The sequence below is a fragment of the Taurulus bubalis genome (genome assembly GCF_910589615.1).
Source record: "Taurulus bubalis genome assembly, chromosome: 10".
In the NCBI taxonomy this organism is placed as follows: domain Eukaryota; kingdom Metazoa; phylum Chordata; class Actinopteri; order Perciformes; family Cottidae; genus Taurulus; species Taurulus bubalis.
Genome location: NC_136598.1, coordinates 25,598,152 through 25,616,579, shown reverse-complemented (window position 1 = coordinate 25,616,579; position 18,428 = coordinate 25,598,152). Strand labels below are relative to the sequence as shown.

General features: G+C 40.3%; 2 protein-coding genes across 2 annotated transcripts; both read left to right on the top strand.

The window, feature by feature from the left end:
* Nucleotides 1–1,439: 1,439 nt before the first annotated feature.
* On the top strand, nt 1,440–6,738 carry LOC306742534 (uncharacterized protein; the record flags this gene model as incomplete). The annotated part of the gene is made up of 10 exons (XM_079224925.1): nt 1,440–1,724; nt 1,968–2,033; nt 2,159–2,197; nt 2,355–2,479; nt 2,851–3,040; nt 3,971–4,074; nt 4,152–4,251; nt 4,393–4,487; nt 4,588–4,750; nt 5,719–6,738. The coding sequence occupies 10 exons, from the start codon at nt 1,440–1,442 to the stop codon at nt 5,779–5,781; spliced, it is 1,230 nt and encodes a 409-aa protein (XP_079081051.1). The 3' UTR covers nt 5,782–6,738.
* A 6,842-nt stretch (nt 6,739–13,580) lies between these two features.
* On the top strand, nt 13,581–18,221 carry LOC306742533 (phosphatidylinositol transfer protein alpha isoform-like; the record flags this gene model as incomplete). Its single annotated transcript, XM_079224924.1, has 5 exons — nt 13,581–13,594; nt 15,384–15,414; nt 17,330–17,475; nt 18,006–18,097; nt 18,211–18,221. 5 exons carry the CDS (start codon nt 13,581–13,583, stop codon nt 18,219–18,221), a joined length of 294 nt encoding a protein of 97 aa, XP_079081050.1.
* Between the last annotated feature and the right edge of the window lie 207 nt (nt 18,222–18,428).

Here is an 18,428-nt window from a genome sequence, read left to right as displayed (position 1 = left end):
TCATCTCCTTCCTAACTTGGTTCAACTCCGGTCCTTTTCGTCCCTAAAATACTTCAATGTCACAACAAAAGAGACTTTTCATGTGTATGTAGCTTACATGTTTATTTTATAGGCTATTAACGTATTTTGCATTGTACTCGAGGCTAACGTCTCGCTAAAGGGAGAAGTGCAATATTTCCGATAGTCTGTGATTGCAGCAGGAAACACAAGATTTACACGGAAGGAAGTGCTGCGACGTGTCGCTATGGAGACGGATCCCGGAAGTAGCGACTGCTTTGGTGAGCTTTTTTAAATGCATTTTTTAAACCACCAACTATCGTACTTTGTTTGACTTTAAAACACAATAAAGTAACGTTTTCACCTTCAGCTCGACGCCGCATTAAGTTGTATTTAGCTCGTGTCGTGTCTCTCGTCTCGCGCACGACAGTTGAGACAAACTGCTGTGATTTGTGCGCGCGCATTTCCTTTCGCTCATAGAAATGGCGACACAAACAATTCAACATGTCAGCTGGTCGTTACTTCCATCTGACGACAGTTACTGCAACTGTGAGGGTTTATAAAGTATTCTAGCAGATATGTAAGGATTTAAACAGTTTATAACGTATCCTGTCAGATATTTAAGGGTTTAAAGTGTTTATAAAGTATTAGGTCAGATATTTAAGGGTTTCAAAGTTGAATGCATTATTATCCTGTCAGATATTTAAGGGTTTAAAGTGTTTATAAAGTATTAGGTCAGATATTTAAGGGTTTCAAAGTTGAATGCATTATTATCCTGTCAGATATTTAAGGGTTGAAACAGTTTATAAAGTATTAGGTCAGATATTTAAGGGTTTAAACAGTTTATAAAGTATTCTGGTAGATATTTAAGTGTTTAAAAGTTTTATAATTTTATCTGGCAGATAATAATAATAACTTTATTTATATAGCACCTTTAAAAACACAGTTTACAAAGTGCTCTACAGAGAAGCAAAGCATAGTCATACATAAATATCGGTAAACAAAAAGGGCCATGAAGGCAATTAATACAACGAAACCAAACAAATAACCAAAAAGAGGAAATGGAGTAGAAAACAAACAAATAAATACAATATACAAACAAAAACAGGGGAACAAAAGAACTGCATAATAGATCATAAAAGGACTACATCACTTAAAAGCAATTCTATAAAAATGGGTTTTAAGAAGTGATTTAAAAGATATTCAAGTGTTTAAACATTTAATGAATTACTCTGGCAGTTATTAAAATGTTTAAAAGTTTTATAAATTATTCGGGCAGACATTTAAGTGGTTAAACACTTTATATACTTATCTGGCAGACATTTCGGTGTTTAAGCACTTTATAATTTAATCTGGCAGATATTTAAGTGTTTAACCATTTATCTAAAAAACACACTTTACTTCTTTTTCCAGGAGGTTTGAGAAGTAGAGTCCAGCCCTGAATGTCCCGCTCATCCCCCGAGCCTCTGGCCCTCCTGCACCGGCGCCTCCTGCAGGCGGAGGAGGAAGCCGAAGCGCTCATCCGAGACGTCGGGGCTTTGGGGGCCCCCAGGGGCCGAACCGTGATGGGACCTGCACCCGCGAGTCCTCTGGAGGAGCATCGGGCCCCCGGGAGGGAGGTGATGGAGCTCAGGGACCGGCTTCAGCGGGCCTGCAGGGAGAGAGACTCGGCCCGCAGAGAGGTGGGGCGGCTGGGGGAGAGGCTGCAGGAAGCCGCTGCAGCCACGGTGATACTTTAATAATCATATTGTACCTTTTTTGTTTGTTTTTTTAATGTGTTTTAATCCACATTTTCACTGTGGAGAGAAATATGAACACCAAGATGTGATAATGTGTAAGTTTTGACATCTAATTAGCTATTTAAATCAGGTTTTATCACAATGCTGCACTTTGTGCGTTACCTTTTTAAGAGAGAGAGTTCTTCATATTGGTCATAAACTATTATTGCTGTTTGTCTTCTGCTCTAGAAGGATGTGGCTTTGGCGGCCGACGAGTTGAAGATTGTCAAAATAGAGATGAGTCAGAAACTGACGAAGGTGATTTTTTATTTGACCTCTTTCGTCCTCAAACGTGTCCGACATTTATTTCATTGTTTAAACCGAATAACTGAGAGAGAACCGTCTTAACGGAAACGTTCCCTTCACGGGCGATGAAAGAGCAGATGAGGCGGCAGCTGGAGGACGAGGCCGAGAGGAGACGGGTACGTTTTATATATGTGTGTGTGTGTATATATATATATATATATATATATATATATATATATATATATATATATATGTGTGTGTGTGTGTGTGTGTGTGTGTGTGTGTGTATACACACAGGATATGTGTGTGTTTATATTCTCTCTCTTCTTTTAGGCCCTGAGGACTCGTCTGGTCCAGCAGCTACAGAACCAGGATGTTCTGCTGGCGGCGGCCAGACGTAGCGTCCACACTGAGCTGCAGGGGGCGCTAAGAGAGAAAGTGAACCTGCAGTCAGCGCTGTGAGTCTTCAACGCTCCACTTTTAACTAATGATATTTGTAAATGTGTTAAATCCTCATGACATAGACAGCAGGAAACTCCCGTTTGTTAAAAAAAAGAAGCTTCTTTTTGAAGCAAGACACATAAAACATGCTAATTTCTGATAGGGGAAGATATCTAACAGAAATTTAAAGATCTTAAAATAATTTTCTCTTTTGTTGATGTTTATCAGTATATTGCAATTATATTTTCTTTTGCACCTTAGCATAAAGTTCTTTGAGTTGTTGTTTTGTAGTTCATCATCTACAACATCATCTGATGCTGTAGGTTTAACTTTTTGTCAGTAGATTTTTGTTTGATATATTTATAAAAGTGAATCTGTCTTTCTCCAGAGAGAAGCTCACAGACGAACATTCACAGCTCCTGCAGAGCTCCTCTGCTGCACTACAGACAGCCAACACTCAGAGGGAGCAGCTGGAGCGAACCATCGAGAGGCTGCGGGGGGAGCCGCTGCTGGAGCGAACCATCGAGAGGCTGCGGGGGGAGCCGCTGAGGAAAGACCTGCAGGGGTCAAGAACTCAGGTACTCAAGAAATGCGTTTGAACTGTTAAAAGCTCTATAACCGGCTCAATAGTCAAAGAAGAGAGAAAGATAATTTATCAAGTGATACATAAAGAGGAGAAACCAAGACAAAGTAATAAATAAAACTAAAATAATAAAGCAATGTACAGATATACTGTGCACACCTTTCACTTATTGCCCTGAATAATTACCACGGGATAATTGTGTCTATGGTGTGTTGTATTGTACAAAATGCACATATATATATATATATATATATATATATATATATATATATATATATATATATATATGTATGTATGTGTGTGTGTATATATGTGTGTGTATATAAATCAATACAATTGCACAGGATATTTAAATTGCGTAGCATTGGCTGTTGGTTTCTTAGGTGTTTGTGTTTGTTTAACCTAAGGTACAGCACACACACACACACACACACACACACACACATACACACACACACACACACACACACACACACACGCACACACACACATTTTGGCTTCTCATTTTTTAAATGATCCTCAACTCCATGCAACTAAACATGTTTAGATGTGCAGTGAACGTTTTAAACACTAGGTGGCAGCAGAAACAAGCTATGTGGAATATATTGGGAAAAATATGGCTTCTGAACCTTGAAGTTAGTTGTTCATGAAGGATTATGCGTTTTCTTTAATTATCATTATATCTATTCATAAAATATTGTCAAATGTGACATATATGACCTTTTTATTAAATATATATTTTGTGTAATAAATACAAATAATAAAACAATGAAGCGAGTATTACTCTATTGGCATAAGACACTTTTACACCTGATAGTTTCTCTCTTATAAAAGGCCCAAAACGTTGGTTTTAACCTAAGTTCTTCCTCTGATATGTATTTACTATAATCTGTGAGCGTCTTGTTCTTCATCACTCGTCCTGTAGGTCAGTGAGCTGGAGGCCGACGGTCAAACCCCAGAAACCCTCCAGGCCTCTCGTGACGAGCTCCAGCTCCACAGGCAGAGCCGGCAGCAGGAGCCGGAGGACAGGTCAGTGTGTGTGTCTGTGTTTGTGTCTGTGTGTGTGTCTGTGTGTGTGTGTCTGAACGTGTTGACGCTTCCCTCAGTGCCAGGCTGCAGGCTCGGAGAGAAATCGGGAAACACCGATCAGAGGTGGAGAAACTCCAGCGGCTCCTGACGTCCACTCACTCCAAGAGCAGCAGAGCTGTAAGGACACACACACACACACACACACAAACACAAACACGCTTAGTGTGCAGTTTAATCATTGTTAGATGCTAAATCAACCAACTGCTTGTATAATTAGATGTCTCTCTCTCTCTCTCTCTCTCGCTCTCTTTCTCTCAGCTGGAGTCCTTGCAGAAGGCCTCGGTTGCGGCCAGAGTGGACAACAAGCGTCTGGCTCAGAGTCTGGAGCGGCATCGGGCCGCCGCCACGATCAGGTGACTCTCTCTCTCTCTCTCTCTCTCTCTCTCTCTCTCTCTCTCTCTCTCTCTCTGTCTTTCTCCCTCACGTGACACGGTGCTAACGACGTCTTTGCAGAGACGAGGAGCTGCGCGAGGCTCGTACGGAGATCGTCCGGTTGTTTGAAGAGCTCGGCGTCGCGAAGCAGCGGCGGCAGGAACCCGCGTCCGTGAAGAAGTCCAAGGCCAATCAGGAGCTCCGGCAGAAGAGCAGAGACTCACAGGACAACGAGAAAGTTCAGGTAACCTGCACACGATAATAATAATAAAGATGCTTCTTTCATTACAGGTAGGAACTTCTATCTGGTCCTCTATATACGTCTAGTCCTGGTCGTCTATAGTCCTCAGTGTAGTCCTGGTCCTCTATAGTCCTCAGTCTAGTCCTAGTCCTCAGTCTAGTCCTGGTCCTCTATAGTCCTCAGTGTAGTCCTGGTCCTCTATAGTCCTCAGTCTAGTCCTAGTCCTCAGTCTAGTCCTGGTCCTCTATAGTCCTCAGTGTAGTCCTGGTCCTCTATAGTCCTCAGTCTAGTCCTGGTCCTCTATAGTCCTCAGTCTAGTCCTGGTCCTCTATAGTCCTCAGTCTAGTCCTGGTCCTCTATAGTCTCAGTCTAGTCCTGGTCCTCTATAGTCCTCAGTCTAGTCCTGGTCCTCTATAGTCTCAGTCTAGTCCTGGTCCTCTATAGTCTCAGTGTAGTCCTGGTCCTCTATAGACCTCAGTATAGTCCTGGTCCTCTATAGACCTCAGTGTAGTCCTGGTCCTCTATAGACCTCAGTGTAGTCCTGGTCCTCTATAGACCTCAGTCTAGTCCTGGTCCTCTATAGACCTCAGTCTAGTCCTGGTCCTCTATAGACCTCCATGAGGACTGTCGGACCCTGCTGCAGTAAAATGAGAGGTTTTCTAAAGGGACCCTGGTGCTCAGAGACACTACCACTTTAGTCCACAGGGGGCGACAGAAACAACACTACATGAAAGTTCCTCATAGTAACTTAAGAGTGAGAACAAACAGTGAAAGCTTTGTTTTAATTGCAACACATTTGAAAACACATTTCCTGAAACAGTGTGCACTTTAAGCAGCCCATGCTGCTCCCAGTTCACATTTCATCTGGCGGACTGATTGTAACTGGTTTAACACAACTTGTTGACGTTGCATCGTAAAAGTGTTGTTTGATTCCCGCTATTTTCTTTTTTGTGCATTTGTCGCCCAAACAGGAGGCAGAGTTGGAGCGGTGGACCTCGACCATCCAGCGCTGGGAGGGCCTGAGCAGCGCGTGACACAGGGATCCTTTGAGTTTATTCAAACATTAAACGATGCCCAACGGAAATTACTTCTCTGCCCCCAATAATCTCTCTTGTCTCGAGTTGTAATGAACTAAAAGACCCATCCAAACATTTTGTACTTATTTATTTGTATTTCTTGATCATTGTCTGTGTACTTGTGACCAGAACTTCGGTCTGATTAGCGCAGTTAATCGTGAAAACCCAGTTTTCTGTATAACTATACCAAATTTGCAATATCTCAAAATAGCCATCAGTTATCAATTTAAGATTCTTTCTAGAGGATTTGTCCTCCCAATTGATGTTAAAATCGCCCATAATAATGACCTCTTTACTGAAATTACATACTTTTAATAGTTTCTCAAATTCTGCAGAGAAACTACTATTGGAAAAAAACAACTTCCATGTGTCACAAAACAACACTGAATGTCAGATATGAAACACTAATAAAGAGTTAAAATATCTAAAACTAATTCTCTTCTGCCAGATCCTATCAAAGCTTCAAAGTGTTATTTTTACTGTTAAAATAAAAGTTTTGTTTTTTATTTTTAGGTGCCATTTTTATAACTGCAGGCCGTCCTGTGTTGTATCACCATAGATGTCTAGATTAGATAGATTCTGCATAGATTTTTGCATTCGTCTCCTAAATTCTGCTATTTTGCATGTTTACGGGCAGAAATTCAGGAAAATGCCAGATAGCAAGTATGTGTTTTCCTTTGTTTAATGTTCTAATTTATATTGTCTCGGTTCAGTCACTCAGTCCAACACCTTTTACTTTACCCACTAGCTGTCCCTGTTTTTCTTCTTGTATGTTGTTTTTCATGGTTTTGAGAAGATGTGTTGTTAAGATTCAGGTTCAATGTTTACCTTGTTTTTTGTTTTGTAGCCCTTGGTTCACGGTGCACATTACTAGTGTCAAATTGTTGTTTTTGTCTGTATTTGATGACAATAAAATCACACGGATCCTTTTTGCATCGCTGAGGAAAAGATGGGAGGTAACTCCTCCTGTTATGTTGTTAATTGACCCATTTCAAAGTTTGAAAATCTATGAAAAAGTACTTTTTCTCTATGAAACTTCTTCTGCTTGCCTTAATTGGTGTAATCAACGTAAAAACAAATAAATAATATCATGTATTTGTAAGACACACACACACACACACACACACACACACACACACACACACACACACACACACACACACACACACACACAGCCCCATATATAAAGTTGTACACATTTCAAACAAAAGAATCAGGTGTTTGTTATGGGAACCATCTCTGTCCTGCTTCATGTGCCCGTCCCCCCACGTGAACCACACCTTCCAGACTAAACAATGCTTATCATCTCACTTTTCCCCTAAATTTGTTGGTGATGAGGTACAAACTATATTTATTAGGATCGGGACACATTGACCCGGGAGCATCATTGCTGTACCTAAGAAACGGACGTAACAGGAGGGTTTACTATTTTTATGGATTTAAGGGCTTTTATTTTGAAGGTGACCCACCAAGTCTGCAATGAAATCAACATAGAAGCTTCAACGGGCTTTTATTTTGAAAGTGACCCCGCAAGCTGCAACTGACCCGGATGCTCCTCCATTAGCAACATGGCGGCTACCGTCAGTAGCAACGGCAGCGTCTCGTTGTTGTGTTGGTAAAGCGTCAGGTAGCTCCTTCAGTACTGATCCAGCAGAGTCTCTGTATGTCAGGATAAACCTTCTGAATGGACTTCTAGATGTTCACCTTTGTTCCCGGATGTTGTTCCTCTGACTCATCTCCCGGTAGCCTACAGAGATACTGAAGTTAGCTTAGCATGCTATAAACAGACCGACCGGGACGGAAATCAGCAACCCAGCTCGTCCCAGTTTAATGGAGAGGAAACGGGGTTTGTGACGAAGTTTGTGTGGAGAAAACGATTCTGTCGTTGTGTGAAAATGTCTAAAGTCCAGTTTGAAAGAGCGATAGCAGAGTACGAGGAGGAACTTTCTAGATCAATAGAGGAGCACGAGCGGCAACGGAGACTACTGGACGCTGTTTTCAACCCGGAAGTCCGGATACAAAGAGCAGGTTGGTTCTGTTTGTTTCTTCATCACTTTACACTGATGGAACCAGTTCTGGAGGAAGTATTCACATCATGTACTGAGGTAGAGTTACAGGTACTGTACTGAAGTATTCACATCATGTACTGAGGTAGAGTTACAGGTACTGTACTGAAGTATTCACATCATGTACTGAGGTAGAGTTACAGGTACTGTACTGAAGTATTCACATCATGTACTGAGGTAGAGTTACAGGTACTCTACTGAAGTATTCACGTCATGTACTGAGGTAGAGTTACAGGTACTGTACTGAAGTATTCACATGTACTGAGGTAGAGTTACAGGTACTGTACTGAAGTATTCACATCATGTACTGAGGTAGAGTTACAGGTACTGTACTGAAGTATTCACATCATGTACTGAGGTAGAGTTACAGGTACTGTACTGCAGTATTCACGTCATGTACTGAGGTAGAGTTACAGGTACTGTACTGAAGTATTCACATCATGTACTGAGGTAGAGTTACAGGTACTGTACTGCAGTATTCACATCATGTACTGAGGTAGAGTTACAGGTACTGTACTAAAGTATTCACATCATGTACTGAGGTAGAGTTACAGCTACTGTACTGCAGTATTCACATCATGTACTGAGGTAGAGTTACAGGTACTGTGCTGAAGTATTCACATCATGTACTGAGGTAGAGTTACAGGTACTGTGCTGAAGTATTCACATCATGTACTGAGGTAGAGTTACAGGTGCTGAAGTATTTACATCATGTACTAAGGTAGAGTTACAGGTACTGTACTGAAGTATTACAGGTACCGTACTGAAGTATTCACATCATGTACTGAGGTAGAGTTACATGTACTGTACTGAAGTATTCACATCATGTACTGAGGTAGAGTTACAGGTACTGTACTGAAGTATTCACATCATGTACTGAGGTAGAGTTACAGGTACTGAAGTATTTAAACACTTCATACTTTTTACTGAACTACATCTCAGAGGTACATATTGTACTGTACTACATCTCATACATATTGTACTTGTTTACTTTACTACATCCTACAGGTACATATTTAACTTTTACTGTACTAATTCAAAGAGATACATGTTGTACTTTTTACTGAACTGCACCTCAGAGGTACATATTGTACTTTTACTTTACTACATCTCAGAGGTACATATTATACACTTTACTGTACATCTTTGAGGTATATATTGTGCTTTTTACTGTACTACATCTCAGAGGTACATATTGTACTTTTACTGTACATCTCAGAGATGAGATTGTACATTTTATTTTACTACATCTCAGAGGTACATATACTTTTTACTGTACATCTTTGAGGGTACATATATTGTACTTTTTACTGTACTACATATTCAAGGTACATATTGTACTTTATTCTGTACATCTTAGAGGTATATATTGTACGTTTTACCGTACTACATATTCAAGGTACATATTGTACTTTTTACTGTACATCTTAGGGGTACATATTTTACTATTCACTGTACTAATTCAAAGAGGTACATGTTGTACCTTTTTTGTACTACACCTCAGAGGTATATATTGTAATTTTTAGGCGGGGCTCAAAGAGGCGGGGCTGCCAGCGCACACTCAGAGTGATCGCTGGGGAGACATGAGTGCAGGAGCTTTTGCCGACCGTCCTCGGCTTGTTGGAAAAAAGCTCTCATAGTTGATATTAATGATGACGTGTAGTCCAGTAAAGCAGCAGAGTTTGTGGAATCAAACGAGTTCTGTTGCACACGGTCCCTATCAGGCCACCTGATGCTTGTCTGTTCTTTTTTTTTTTTTTTTCACTGTGGAGTTAAAACGTTTGAAGCTGTAGTTTGAAGTCAAGTGTTTTGTATTTATTCATGTACTGTATATTTATAGTGTACTTTAAACAGTTAATATATTGTTCAATTTGAAGATGAAAAAATGGGTTTAGGCACCGTTATCGCTTTAGCACCTTTATCAGAAAAAACCCAGATACCGATCCCTAATCATTACTTACTGATTTCTCTTCAGAGTTTCTTCAGCCTCTCCCTCTAAACCCTGGCCTCATACTCCAATAGTCCCAGCTTGTGGTTGGATTTTTGCTCAAACTGTAAACATGAACTCATATTTAGTTTTGCTTGCACAGATCTTCTGCTCTCCAGCTTCAGGGTGCGTTTGCTTCACTGGAACTTCCCTGGTGGAATGACTGGTTCATCCTCTTCTGCAGTCCAAGGCTTTATTATTTTGCTTTCTTTTCAAATAAAAGGACAATTATTGACAGTAGCAGCATCTTTTTTGAGTGTTCATGCTACTCTCATTTACAACTAATTCACAGTTTTTTCAGTGATAGACCTCTTGAATGATAGAGTTTAATAAGAGATTCATAAGACGTATGGATGTATTTTTTTAATTCTTCAACAGATGTCCAGCAGCTGTTGGTGGTTAAAGAAGAGGTTCCCTCTGAGCAGCTGGACAGGAGCTCCAGTCTGGACCAGGAGGACCCAGAGCCCCCACACATTAAAGAGGAACGGGAGGACCCAGAGCCCCCGCACATTAAAGAGGAAGTCTGGAGCCGTCAGGAGGGAGAGCAGCTTCAAGGGCTGGAGGAGGCTGATCAGATGGAAACAGAAGCTGATGGAGCGGATTGTGGAGGACCAGAACCAGACAGGAAGTCAAATCCAGAAAGACATCCAGGACCAGAGAATGTGGACTCGTCTGAACCTGAGACTGATGACAGTAGAGATTGGGAGGAGACTCAGGAACCTCAGTCAGATCTAAACCCTCAAAACAATGAAGTACCTGTAAGTGATGTGAACTGTAGTACTGGAAATACATCAATCAGCTCACCAGAATGTGCTGGAATCTTTGACCACAAGGTACGTCTGAAGAAACACACTAAATCCGAAACGGGAGTGAAACCATTTAAATGCTCGGTTTGTGACAAAACATTTAGATTCCATAGTGTTCTAAGAACTCACATGATTGCCCACACAGGAGAGAAACCATTTAGTTGCTCAGTTTGTGGTAAATCATTTACACGAAAGACATTCCTGAACACTCACATGACTATCCACACAGGAGAGAAACCATTTAGTTGTTCTGTCTGTAGGAAAACATTTAGATTAAAGTGGCACCTGAACATACACATGATTGTCCACACAGGAGAGAAACCATTTAGTTGTTCAGTTTGTGGTAAATCATTTTCACGAAAGCAAAGCCTGAGCTATCACATGACTAGTCACACAGTAGAGAAACCATTTAGGTGTTCAGTTTGTGGTAAATCATTTTCACGAAAGCAAAGCCTGAGGTATCACATGACTAGCCACACAGGAGAGAAACCATTTAGTTGCTCAGTTTGTGGTAAATCATTTTCTCGAAAGAAAGTCATGAAAGGTCACATGATTGTCCACACATTAGAGAAACCATTTAGTTGTTCCGTATGTAGGAAAACATTTCAACATAAGTGTTTCCTGAAGTATCACATGGCTGCTCACACAGGAGAGAAACCATTTAGTTGTTCAGTTTGTGGGCAATCATTTTCACGAAAGCAAAACCTGAACACTCACATGACTATCCACACAGGAGAGAAACTATTTAGTTGTTCAGTTTGTGGTAAAGGATTTTCAGACAGGCAAAATCTGAAACGTCACTCAACTTGCCACACAGGAGAGAAACCATTTAGTTGTTCCGTGTGTAGTAAAACATTTTCAGGAAAAGGACACCTGAACACTCACATGAATATCCACACAGGAGAGAAACCATTTAGTTGTTCCGTGTGTAGGAAGACATTTTCAACAAAAGGATCCCTGAACCGTCACATAATTGTCCACACAGGAGAGAAACAATTTAGTTGTTCAGTTTGTGGGAAAGAATTTGCACACAAGCAAACTTTGAAACATCACTTAAATCGCCACACAGGTGACAAACCATTTAGTTGTTCAGTTTGTGGTCAATCATTTTCACGAAAGCCAAACCTGAACTCTCACATGACTATCCACACAGGAGAGAAACCATTTAGTTGTTCCGTGTGTAGGAAAACATTTAGAAAAAAGTGTTACCTGAACACTCACATGACTGCCCACACAGGAGAGAAACCATTTAGTTGCTCAGTTTGTGGTAAGGAATTTGTACACAAGCAAACTCTGACACATCACTTAACTTGCCACACAGGAGACAAACCATTTAGTTGTTCAGTTTGTGGTAAAACATTTTCACGAAAGCAAAGCCTGCACACTCACATGACTATCCACACAGGAGAGAAACCATTTAGTTGCTCAGTTTGTGGTAAATCATTTAGACAGAAGCAATATATGAAACAACATTTAACTGTCCACACTAGAGAAACAAATTAGTCGTGGAGTTTGCTCATCAAGATTCTCTTGTCTCGGTTATGTCAAAAAAATCTCAAGTGTATTAATGAGTATCAGAAATGAACACGGTTAATCACTTAAAAACTGTCCGATTCCAAAACAAGTGTATTCAGCTAAGATGAATCTACACATCAATTTGCATTATTTGGTGTGTGTTTCTCTGATATTGTTTCATGTATTATGTATTGCCATGTATACATCTCTTTTTGATTCACTACTATTGTAACAGCTAGTCAAGTAATCTGTTCTATTTGTTTTCTTTGTAGCTCTCAAACAGTTGGAAAGTTAAGCCAATGTTTCCACCAAATGACTAGTTCAATGTTTTACTTCCATATTTTCCCCAATGTTTGTAGCTAAACTACAGCAGCCTGTTTTTATTTTGACCCTACATCTGTGTGTTCATGATTAATGGCTGTTAATGGAAGTTACATTTATAGTTAGTATGTGAAATGTGAATGAATTGCCTTCATTAATTAAATGTATTGTTCACTGATATGATTTCCACCCTGTTATCTGAGTTTTTTTATTAGACTTAAATGAAATAAACAAATATTAAGCACATCTTTGTTCTTACTTGCAGGTCATGAATTGGCTAAATGAAAAAACCTAAAAATGGGGTAAAATTCCTTTCAATTCTACAAGAAATATGGGTAAATTACAGAATTACACAAGAACTTTTGTCAAATAAATGCTTGTTTGTAAATACTGTTTAAAATATATTTTAAGGCTAAAGTAAGGGACTATTACACAATTATTCCAATACCTGTGTATTAAAAACACAAATAGAGTGTGTAAATGTCCGGTAACAGAGTGGACATGTGTTGTATATCAAAAATTACAGAACAATCTCAGCTCTCTATATAATGAGGCACCATTGTCCAAAGGCAAAAGTGTTAAGTGAAAATATGGCTCTAAAGCTGAAAAATGTAAGCTCAATTTTTTAAATTCTTCATATCTCTTGTGCAAACATACCTTTACTCATGTCATATTTAAGTGTTTAAACGTTTTATAATTTAATCTGGCAGATAAATGTTTAAATATGTTTAAAGATAAAGCTAACCTGCTGTTATAGCTGTGAGTCTTCAGCTACTACGCCTATTGTTCCACTTTTAACTGTGATATTTGTAAATGTGTTAAATCAACATGGTTGTTATGAGTAGCTGTTATCATGACAGCTATTGTCATGACAAGTCTTAGTTTTGGTTTTACTCATGCTGTGATCTAAAAATGTTTTGTCACTGTATTATGTTGTATGTCTGAAACTTTGTTTAATGTGCTACTGCTGTTTTGGCCAGGACACTCGTGTAAAGGAGATTTTTAATCTCAATGAGGCTTTTCCTGGTTAAATAAATTGAAAAAAAAGATGAAAAGGGGACCATGAGGGCCAGCAGGTGAGTTCTAGAATAGAACGAACATATCAAGAACATGAATAACAAGTTGTCATTACAGCAGCGAAAGTTCTTGACCCGTCTGTTCATTGTTCTTTATCTCTATCCAAATTGAATATCGGTAACCTCAATGGGTATTTAGGTGCAACCTAATATTCTATATTTGTAGTTTATTCTTTTAAAATGTATCATAAGAAATAACAGTCTGACCAATGTAAGTTGCAAATCTTTGAAGACGTTGTTATTGGTTAGAAAAAGGTTTTAGAATTTTATGTTTTCGTGGTTCAAGGTGGACCTGGACCACAAGGACCTGCTGGACCGAATAAATTTGAAATGCGCTGTCCGCGTTTAAATCAAACGTCTGGACTTCCTGTCAATCGCAGCGCCGCTGCTCGCACAGCTGTTGCACGACACACAGGACAACATTCGCTACACAGTGCTGGTCAAAGTCATAAAAAAAAGCATACATCAAACTGGCTACGGGTACTCTAGTGGAGGCCTTTTGGCCGAAAGTCTCCAGTTAACAGGGCCGCCTGTTACTCCGTAACACGTTCACGTTTAAAAATGAAATAAAGTGGTTTAAAGAAATCCTAACACTAAATATGAACCACTTTTATAAAGCTATTTATAAAAGTCTTTTTATTTTTCTAATTAATTAGATCAGATGTTTTCAAACACAATTACTTGGCATAACATTGTGACAAAGTGTTTACAGGTTGTCGTTATTTATTTTTTTGTACCGAAACATAATGTTCGTACCAACAGATTCAAACGTGTTTACAGACTGTGAGACAACAATATCTTCCAGTTTCATCACTTTGGTTCATAACCTTTTATTCTTAATAGTAGTGATGTGTCCTTTCGTATCGAGGTTTGTGTCGGTGACGTATGTGGTGACGTTCAAAGCCTCGCGAGCCGGCCATACCACGTGACTGATTCAGAAAATGGTTTGTGGGTTTGCCGTGCAATTTGAAATATAAGAGGCAGCGAACCTCAATGGATTCCCCCCCCTTCCTATCTGTACCCAGCTTTTTTTCTATACCTACCATGCTCCAGTTTATTTTATTTTTTCTCCTCCCTCCCCATCGGACGTTCACGAGAATGTGTATTTTCATGATCTTATATTGTATATTTAGTTTCCTTCTTGTGTCTTGTACCACAGTATATTCATTGTCATGTTGAAAGAAGAAGAAAAAATGATCAATATATGAAGAAAAAATAAACATAATCATTTGTATAGACGTGTGTTTTTTATTTATGTATTTTGTGTTCGGGTCACACTCTCCCTGTATTAATCAAAGAGAACAGGAGTGTCTGCTCGATAATTAAGTACAGCAGACGACTTTGTGGACTGACCTGTTGGGCAACCACAGAGGAGCAACACCTATTGTTACCTGAAACTGAAGGTGCGGTGGCCCCGCTCCCTTGAACGTCTTCTGTCGGCTGCAAAGAGGCTCTTTCGCGGCTCCTTCTCTCTCGCTCTGCTTTTAGGACCGCAGCCATCATGATCATTACAGAGTTGTGAGTATTCAAACTTTATGGGCGTTATTTATTTATTTGTTGTCTACCGGACGGAATGTAAAGGAGATTTTTAATCTCAACAACTACAAAAAACAACAACTACAAAATATATTAACTTCTCTCACTTCAAATAGCCATTCATGTAAACACATTCCAAAAAAAATAAATATATATATATATATATATTATTATATTACGTTTTTATATATATATTTTATATCTGTGCCCTAATATCTTGTTTAATGTGTTTTTTGTTTTCTGTCTCTTGCAGTCGAATTGTCCTGCCCATTTCAGTGGAGGAGGTAAGGACTCGTTTTTATGTTGTGTAAATGTTCCCGATTTTTATTCTCTCTCCTGACCACCTTGGGGGCGACTCCTCTGGTTGTATAGAAGTATATGCTTCATGTGTTGAAGCTGCATTATCGACTCCTCTGGTTGTATAGAAGTATATGCTTCATGTGTTGAAGCTGCATTATCTCTCCTGAACACCAGGGGGTGACTCCTCTGTTTGTATAGAAGTATATGCTTCATGTGTTGAAGCTGCATTCTCTCTCCAGACCACCAGGGGGTGACTCCTCTGGTTGTATATAAATCTATGCTTCACGTGTTGAAGCTGCATTCTCTCTCCAGACCACCAGGGGGCAACTCCCCTGGTTGTATAGAAGTCTATGCTTCATGTGTTAAAGCTGCATTCTCTCTACTGACCACCAGGGGGCGACTCCTCTGGTTGTATAGAAGTCTATATAAATGACTCTACTTCTCTCTTGATGTATTCCCTCAGCAAACATTCTAAACATGAGTTTTTGTCTCAATCTCTAGTTTCAAGTCTTCTTCAATACAGCATGATGACCATTTAGGAAATTATGGTTATCTAGAGTCAAACAGACCATAAAGAAGAGGATGATTTAAGACGGAGCTACAAGGTGATTGACAGGTCGACACCAGAGACGTATATACAGCATCTCTACGTCTCTCCTCAGTTCAGTGGTTGCAAAAAACAAGATGGCGACGGTCAAAATCCCAAAGTGGAGACTTCAAAACATCAGTCTACGGTTCAGACATCTGCACAGATGATTAATTATAGACAAGTTTCAACATCCAACGTTTGACTTTGTGTCCAAAAAGTGAAGTTATTTGTTTAAATGAAATACCAGTTATTACATTTATGGAGTTTCTACTTCGCTGTAAACCGTTAGCATCACATCTGTCGTCCCGTGGAGACGATTTAAAGGCATAAGGCAGCGGAGGGGCTTGCAGACTGAGCGGCTGCCGCTCGGCACACTCTGTACCCGGACGCGTCGTCGCTTCCTTCAGATGCCCTTGCAGAACTGTTTACTCACCGGCTGCTCTAACATTCGGCCTCGCGCCTTAGATCTGTATTCAGGGTTTTCATGCACCCCCTTCTTTCTTTTCTCGTTAGCTAAGTAGTGCTGTTTGCTCGCTCCGCCCACCACTGTGCTCTTTGTTTTTTCTTCTCCATTTGCTGAACACAAAGCAGAAGCCGGTATTTCTCTACGTCGTATAGTCACTCGTACGACCGGCTTTTCTTCTAAACCCCTTTTCGGTCCGGAATAATGAGTCGTGTCACAATTACGACTAACGAGCTGGAACAAGAATCTGAAGGAGGAGGGGCAGTCCTGTCAGATGTGCGACTACTACATACGTTTGTAATTTTACATCTATCGCGCAGTATGAATCCATATCATATGGGTACTGATGAAGTTAGGTGACTCATAAAAGTTTTGAAAGTCGAGGCCAAAAACAAACAAAAAACGCCCGATCACGCACTTTCCCAGAATGCAACTGAATGATACTACATCCTATGCTCCAGCAGCACAAGATCTGATCCCAGTGATTGTTCAACACAGCGTTCAGGTCCCACACCTTGTATTTATGCGTAAACCTCAAGCAGGTTAAACATTTTTGTCATCCTCCCTCTGACAGACGGTGCTTTGCCTGGACACGTTTTTCTTCCCGACCTCACAGTACAGCCTGTTTTGTTGTTCGCTGCGTCCCGTCCTCTGCTCGGGAACTCCTGCTGCTAACCGCGGCGGCGCCGAGGAGCTGCTTCTTCACGTCGAGTCGCATTCCTGAGTCCCTGCTCACTGACTCGCGCTGAGCTTCGACTCAGTTTCGACTCTGAACTCGTCGTTATTCAGGACTGGGCCATTGATTGAGTTAATGATTGTTTAACCATCCTTTTCCTCCTCCTCCCAGTACAAAGTGGGCCAGCTGTACGCGGTGGCGGAGGTCAGTAAGAGTGAGACGGGTGGAGGCGAAGGTGTGGAGGTGGTGGTCAACGAGCCCTACGAGAAGGACGGAGAGAAGGGGCAGTACACCCACAAGATCTACCACCTGAAGAGGTGAGCGGTGCACGAAAAGATGAATAAATATCATGCTTCATACCGTGTAGCTTGAGAATATCACCAACGACCTGCTCTTCATGAATGGAGGCTCCATCGTCTAATTAAAATGACGCTTACATTTAATCAAATTGTGACTTTAAAATCAATTGTGTGTCTTCATGGTGCATTCAGGTGCACCTCGTAAAAAATTACAGTTTTGGGGGGCTTGAAACAACAAAAGGAAGCTTAAATAGAATCAAATCGAGACCTTAGATTTTAAAGTTTAATCACACACGTGACGGCCCTAGTTGGTAAAGTTATTTACTGGAGCGACTATCCAGCAAAAAAAACAGCTTGTGAGGTCGGACGCTTTTCTACTCAAAGTTGAATTTAGTTTCTCTTTTTGTGCAAAATGCTTCACTGTCATTGTAAAAATCGTATACATTTAAATGGCTAATGTGTCCATTATGTCTTTAAATCTCTGTGTGGAAACGTTCAGCTGCAAGAATCAGCGTTTTGGTGTTTTCTGACACTGTTTGTCTCCACAGCAAAGTGCCAGATATCCTCGTCAAGCTCGCTCCGAAAGGTTCTCTCCTGGTGCACGAGAAGGCCTGGAATGCGTATCCGTACTGTAAAACCGGTGAGTCCCACCCCGCTGCATACAACACGCTACACACAACACGCTACACACAACACGCTACACACAACGTGTCGGGTGACACGAGTTTGAGTTCATGTGTGTTTCACGAGTAGAAACCCAGTGATTTTAATGAAGTGTGACACAGAGACATCAGATACAGCGAGAGCTTGTGTTTTCATCAGAATCTAATCCAAATAATTAAAAGAAGGCCATTGGGCCTAGAGGTATATTTGTATTCACAATAGTAGTATGTAGTATGTGTTTTATTCAGTCAATCATAAAATACAATAAATAAAGCCACAACCTAATATACAAAACCAGGGAGTGACTT